This window comes from Arachis hypogaea, chromosome 2 (genome assembly GCF_003086295.3).
Source record: "Arachis hypogaea cultivar Tifrunner chromosome 2, arahy.Tifrunner.gnm2.J5K5, whole genome shotgun sequence".
Taxonomy (NCBI): domain Eukaryota; kingdom Viridiplantae; phylum Streptophyta; class Magnoliopsida; order Fabales; family Fabaceae; genus Arachis; species Arachis hypogaea.
Window position 1 is genome coordinate 44,420,247 of NC_092037.1, and position 6,259 is coordinate 44,426,505.

The following is a 6,259-nucleotide window of genomic DNA, read 5'->3' on the forward strand; positions in this document are numbered from 1 at the left end:
GGAGCACAGAGCATAATGGGCAACAAAGTTTTTGAACTTTGATGCCAAGGCCACAGGAGAGAAGAGGCTGCTCCAGCTGAATAAGCTTAATGAGTTTAAAAATTCTGCCTATGAAAATGCTAAGCTCTACAAGGAAAAGAAGAAAAAGTGGCACGGTAAAAAGATAGCCACAAGAGTATTTGAACCAGGCTAGAGGGTTCTCCTATTCAACTCTCAATTCAAACTCTTTTTAGAGAAGCTCAAGTCCCGGTGGTCAGGACCTTTCGTGGTCATCGGAGTGTCACCTTTTCGTCATGTGGAACATCAAGAGGAAAACTCAGATAAAAGATTCATAGTCAACGGCCAGAGGGTAAAGCATTACCTTGGAGGTGAGATTGATCGCCAGAGATCCACTCATCTGCTTACTTAGTAGAACTAACCATTAAGCTAGTGACGATAAAGAAGCGCTTGTTGGGAGGCAACTCAACCCTAAGTATTCTTTGGTTTTTCTTTCAGTTTATTTTCATTTCTTTTCAATTTTATTTATAATTTTTCTTGGTTTAATTTTGTCTGTGATCATGCATAGTGTTTAGGACAAGGAACAGGAGGAATCAGAAAAAAGAACAGAATACCCTAGAGCAAAATCAACTCAAAGTGCTCTGGCGCTAAATGCCAAGGTGGGCATTTAGCACCAGAATTGGCAAGCTGAGGGATGGCGTTAAACGCCAGGTGGGAGTTTAGCACCCTGGATGGCATCAAGGAATGAGGGGATCTAATTTTTAAAGATATCCATGCCTCATAGGGCGCTAAATGCCAGCTGGATGTTTAGTGCCAACACCAGTAGCAAAAAAAAAAAGAGAGAGGTGTCCCATTCTGGCGTTAAACGTGAGGGGTATAGAGCTTCCTAGCATTGTGGCACTAAACTCCCGACTAGCGTTTAGTGTCAGCAACATCAAAAAATTGAATTTTCAGATGGATTCTAATCGTTACAACGGTCACCCTACCCCCACCTTCTTCCTTTTTGACCGTTCTACCTTCTCTCTCCTCCTTCCAACATCAAATCATATATTTACCCTCAAATCATCTCCTTCAATTCCCCATACTCCTTACCCCAACCTATTTTCCTATCATATCTTTTCAAATCCTCAACAAATCTATCTTCCAAAATTAATTTCCTTCTCCCCCTCCTATAAATACCACCTCTATTTTAATCTTCCACTACACTTTCCCACTATATCTCTCTACCCTCCTCACTTCTCTTTTACTGATGTGTAAACATCTTGTATCCTTTTTCTCATCATTTTCTATTTGTTTTTAATTAGATTTTATTTAGATTTATTTGATTTGAGTGCAAAAATCACTTTGAATGCTACTTTGAGTTGTTTTAGTATTTTTATGATTTCAAGAAAAATTCGGAGCAATTTGGCAGAGTGTGGAGCTAAAAATAGAAGAGCTGGCAGCTCTCAGGGCGCTAAACGCCCAGCCATCGTTTAACGCTAGAAGAGTTTTTCCAATATGGCGTTTAACTCCAGCAAGTTGAATTCGAATATAAAAGGCCTAGTCTTGGAGCATCTCTAGTGGATTTAGCATTTAGTACTAGTTATATTTTATTTTCATACCTGGCCCAACACAAAAGCCAGGCCCAATAAGAATGAAAGGTTTGACCCAAAGTGGAGGCTTCTACCATATGCCCACCTCTTTAAAGAGGCCAGACACCGCAAAGGAACCCAACTCTACTTACCCATGCAAGTAAATGCCTTCGCGAATCTCTCCAACTATCTCTATCTTCTCTTAAAGATAGATCCTAACAAACTCCACAGATAAGAGGAACGGTTATCCATTAATAAAGATGGAACCAGTTCAACAAAGGTGGTTAACTCTACTATAAATACACTGGCATTCCTCTGGTATATTCACGTTTTAATCTACTAAAACCTGTCTAAACCTCTTGCTGACTTAATCATCAGAGTCTCTTACAGATACCACCTCCATCTTCTCACGAGGAACTTGGACGGTGGCACCTCGACACTAGAATAAGTTGGATGCTGCCTCAAAAAGAGTCTGGGCCTCATGCTGCCTCAGAAGGAGTCTAGGCCTCATGCTCAATCCCAAATTAATGTTTCAAGTAACCCTCGAAACAATATCCTTTATTCAATTTTTATAAAAAAAATTAAAAATACTAATATTTCTCAATTACTGTACAATAAATTTACCCACTATATATGGTAAAAGTAACAAAATAGAGAAAAAAAATCTTAAACAGTCCTTGACAACTACCCTAAAAAATAATGAGACTCCAACAAAAAAATCTGTCAATCTTAACTACTTAACAGACAGATCTACTGATGAACGTGCCATATAAGCACATTCCCTTAACTTAAGAGAAAAATCATTAACAGAAGAACTAACTAGTCTCACAAAATTAAAGATCAAAAAGCAAAAAAAAAAAAAACATTGTTGAGGATCTCATTGTCTTTCAAAAAAATTGTGAACGAAATAGGATCAAGAGTTCGACCACATAATAAACAACCTATTTTGGACTCAAGGCTCATCGCCACATATCTTCATAAAAACTTGTTATGCAACTTTCTTGATCTACGGAGAAAAAAAACCAAAAAAAAGGAAAAAACGAAGCGCATTGAATTAAAAAGAAACCGAATCAAAGATGGCACCTAGAAATGAAAATAGACTTGGCACAAGAGGTAAAAATAGGTTAGGCGATATGTCATGACCTACAACCTAGCCTATAGTTGACCTAGCCCTAGCCTGGCATATTGCAAAATCAACCCCAACTCAAACTATTATAGTCTTAATAAGTTAATAAACTAAATCTAAACTCACTAATTAATCTTATTAATCTATCAAATCTAGCTTAACTTCTCAAAACATAAATAAATATGTAAATATTTTTATTATTAATAAAATTATTAAATATTTTAAATTTATTATAAATACTTTTTTATAGTTTAATTAGTCTCCAAAAAAACTTTAAAATTTAAAAATTTTTGTGAATATTAAATTTGATATATTATATTATATTACATATAAATAACTTTTATTAAAACATAATTTTTATAAATAATATTTTTAATTTTTTTATTTCGTAAAAACAAAAATTGCCAGATCTTTTAAAGGCCAAGCCGAGCTCTATAATTAACTAGGTTTAATACTTGAAAAAAAAAAAAAAGACCTATAACATACTGCAAGTAAGACTTAGGTCAATTAACTATATAACAAACCCAACCTATTAGGAGCAAGCCAGCAAGGCATGAGCCCACTGAGTTTCGATGAGGTCTTACTGCACAGAACAGAAACAACACTCCTACTATAATAGCTTAAACAATTCTTTCAGTTTTTTGTCTATTGTAATCACTCCATCTGCACAATATAACACCCCCCCCCCCTTTCTCTCTCTCTCTTTTCTTCTCTTTTCGTCCTCCCCTTCTAATATATATACTAGAATAAAATAACGACAGAGAAGAAATAAAGAATTTCATCTTTCTCCTTGAAGCCCGACAACTTCTACTCTTTGTAGAGGATTGCACCCAGAAACACTCAGATATATCACTTTCGGGTCCTTTTCGAGCTACCCTTCTTGCGTTTCTCTGCTCCTTGTTTTCTCTTGGAAGTAGTACCGTTAACCAGGCTGTCAGTCGTAGACTGAATTGGCACATGACACCCATGAACAACAGCAGGGAACCCAACAGCAGGGATTCTGGATCATGAACATGGTCAATATCAATATCTATTCAATAAATAACAAACAAGAATCTAATACCAACTTCACTAGGTCAACATGATGGATGGGACTTGCAGATTCTTTACCGAAATCTCAAGATTCCTTTCTGTTTAGGGTTGTTTATGAGTTTTGGAGGGGAACTAAGGGAAAATGGAGGGCTTGTAGAACATAAGTTCTACTACAAGCCTCCCTTTCTCCTCCCTTTACCTCCAAACTAAACTCACAAACAACCCTTAATTGTACATTCTTCATTTTACCATGATCTGTATTTTGGATTCTTAATTGATGCTACTGATGTCAGTATAATACTGGAATCTACATTTTCGAAATAGGAAGTAGGCTAGTGTTGTAACAAAGCCAAAAAGTAATTTTGGATTCTTTCATTTAATATAAAAATCTCCATGAGTCCATAAAGCTTACACATCTGAAGACAATGTGAAAGATCTGGTATACGAACAACTAAGAAAACACATAAACTATATAAGATCCCCAATAAACATAGTTCTCAACTTGAAGGAAAAGAAAGCTACTATTCCTTAATGATCCAACAATCCACACTGGAAATTTATTATAATGTTAGAATCGATATATTCTAAACAACTTTGGCAACTCGAAATAAGGTTGTATATCAAAATCAAACAGATAAAATTGTAAAGAATATGCACAAGATTCATTCAGGAAAGCAACGAAATAATCAATCCAAACACCCAGAGTTTGAAATCAAGAAAACAATTTAAAAAAAACAAGGATGCTACTGACTACGATTGAATAACAACACACGAAACAAAACAAACATTAAGAAAGTGGTCGAGTCAATGTGTTACTGTATGGCTTACCCAACAAGAGCACAGCAGACTCCTGCTTGGTCATGGAAGCATTCAATGCACCTCGTGCCTGTAAGCAAAGACGCAAAGCATGGTTCTCAGCATAGCAGCACTGGAGCAAATGCCCCAGTCTACGGCATTCCCCTTCATAATACCTACTTTTCATCTCAAGGTCCTTTACATACTTCGTCTTCCTCTCTCTTGATCTCGCAGCAGCATCTCTGTTCCTCATTTTCCTGAAAAGCAGACATTGAACACAATCTTTTATCTTTTACAAGTTACAACACCATAGTCATCATAAAAGCTAGCATCGTAGGCATCACAGAACAAATGAAACAACAATGGAGCCTTATTTGATTAAGGTCTAACTAGAGCCCCAGCAGATCTCATCAATATTTTTCTTCTTCTTCAAGTGTTAAAGACATCATTCTTTGTCAATCTTCAATCCTTGGTTCTTCTATATAAAAGTGCCCTACCTAGTTCTTGTTCAGAATCCAAACTTTGAACACCATAATTCAAGCTCAAGGAGAAACCATCAATGTATGTACACACTTTTATTATTTCCAAAAAGAAACATCAAACTGCCTCAAACAACGAGAAATTATCCTATAATATCCAAGAAATAAAATATAGCAAAAGATTTTCTCATAACTATCAATGCAGAAGAAAAAGCAATAAGAGTTCCTCTAAATTTAGACAGGGCACTACTGACTAGTTACTGCATTCCTGTATTAAATCCTAATATCAACTATCAACTATAACATATAATTGAAAAGTTATTTAAAAAATTTAAACACATTGACTCCTTCAAACATCAAAATTATGTAATTCAGAAAATAAATTGTTTAAATCTCCAGAATAAGTCACAAAATTTAAAACATAACACCACAAAACCAAAGCAAAAGTAATGAATAAAACGAACTCTTAACCTCCTTCTCTGTTTCTTTTACCTTAATAGCTTCTTCGAAACGGGTTCAATGCCAACCTCCTTGGGGCCCGCTGCATCAGCCCTGTCCTTGTGGGGATCTTCGATAGAAGGAGTGGAACCGTCGTCGGAGTCACCGTGCGGCTCGACGAGTATTTCAGCAAGAAGCTTGTCGTAGTCAGATTCCAACGACGGAGTAGCGGGAATGACAGCACAGTCGTCTTCATCATCGGCCATCAACAAGTTCTCGATCTCTGATAAAACACCGCCACCTGCTAAGGCAGAAGGAACCTCCTTCTCATGGAAGATATCGTCAACGTGAGGATCTGGTAATTGTTCGAGAAAGGCGTCACAATCGAAGTCGCTAAGTGGGTCGTCTCCTAGTGCTAGACCTTCCATGACGGAACCGTCAATTCCTACGAGGAAACGAATAAACGACTCAACGATATTTTACGAAGCCTCAAGAGTTGTTTGTAAGTCTTGGTGACTAAGCAATGGAAAAGTCCCGCAAACTTCCTAAATCTCTCATGTTGTCACTCAGCCAATGGGATCGAAGAGAGTGGACATAAATGACACGTGGTGACGCGCCTTTTTCCCAAAAAAAGGTTCCTAAATGCTCTAAGAAAAGAACAAATTGTGACACATCAATGGTTATATATTTTTATTATTTAAAATTAAAATTTCAAATTTTAAAATTCATCCTTTTAAACTAACTTATCTTTTGTGAGGTGTCATAAGAAAAAAGAATAAAAATTAGGTTAATTATTAATTTGAAATTTGAAAGATTAGTCG

General features: G+C 36.3%; 1 protein-coding gene across 1 annotated transcript; it reads right to left on the reverse strand.

Annotated features, from left to right (window-relative positions):
• Positions 1-3,192: 3,192 nt before the first annotated feature.
• Positions 3,193-5,958, reverse strand: LOC112743660 (bZIP transcription factor 50). The gene is made up of 3 exons (XM_025792956.2): positions 5,493-5,958; positions 4,555-4,778; positions 3,193-3,694 (listed from the first exon to the last, which is right to left on the reverse strand). Exons 1-3 carry the CDS (start codon positions 5,864-5,866, stop codon positions 3,315-3,317), a joined length of 978 nt encoding a protein of 325 aa, XP_025648741.1. The 5' UTR covers positions 5,867-5,958; the 3' UTR covers positions 3,193-3,314.
• Between the last annotated feature and the right edge of the window lie 301 nt (positions 5,959-6,259).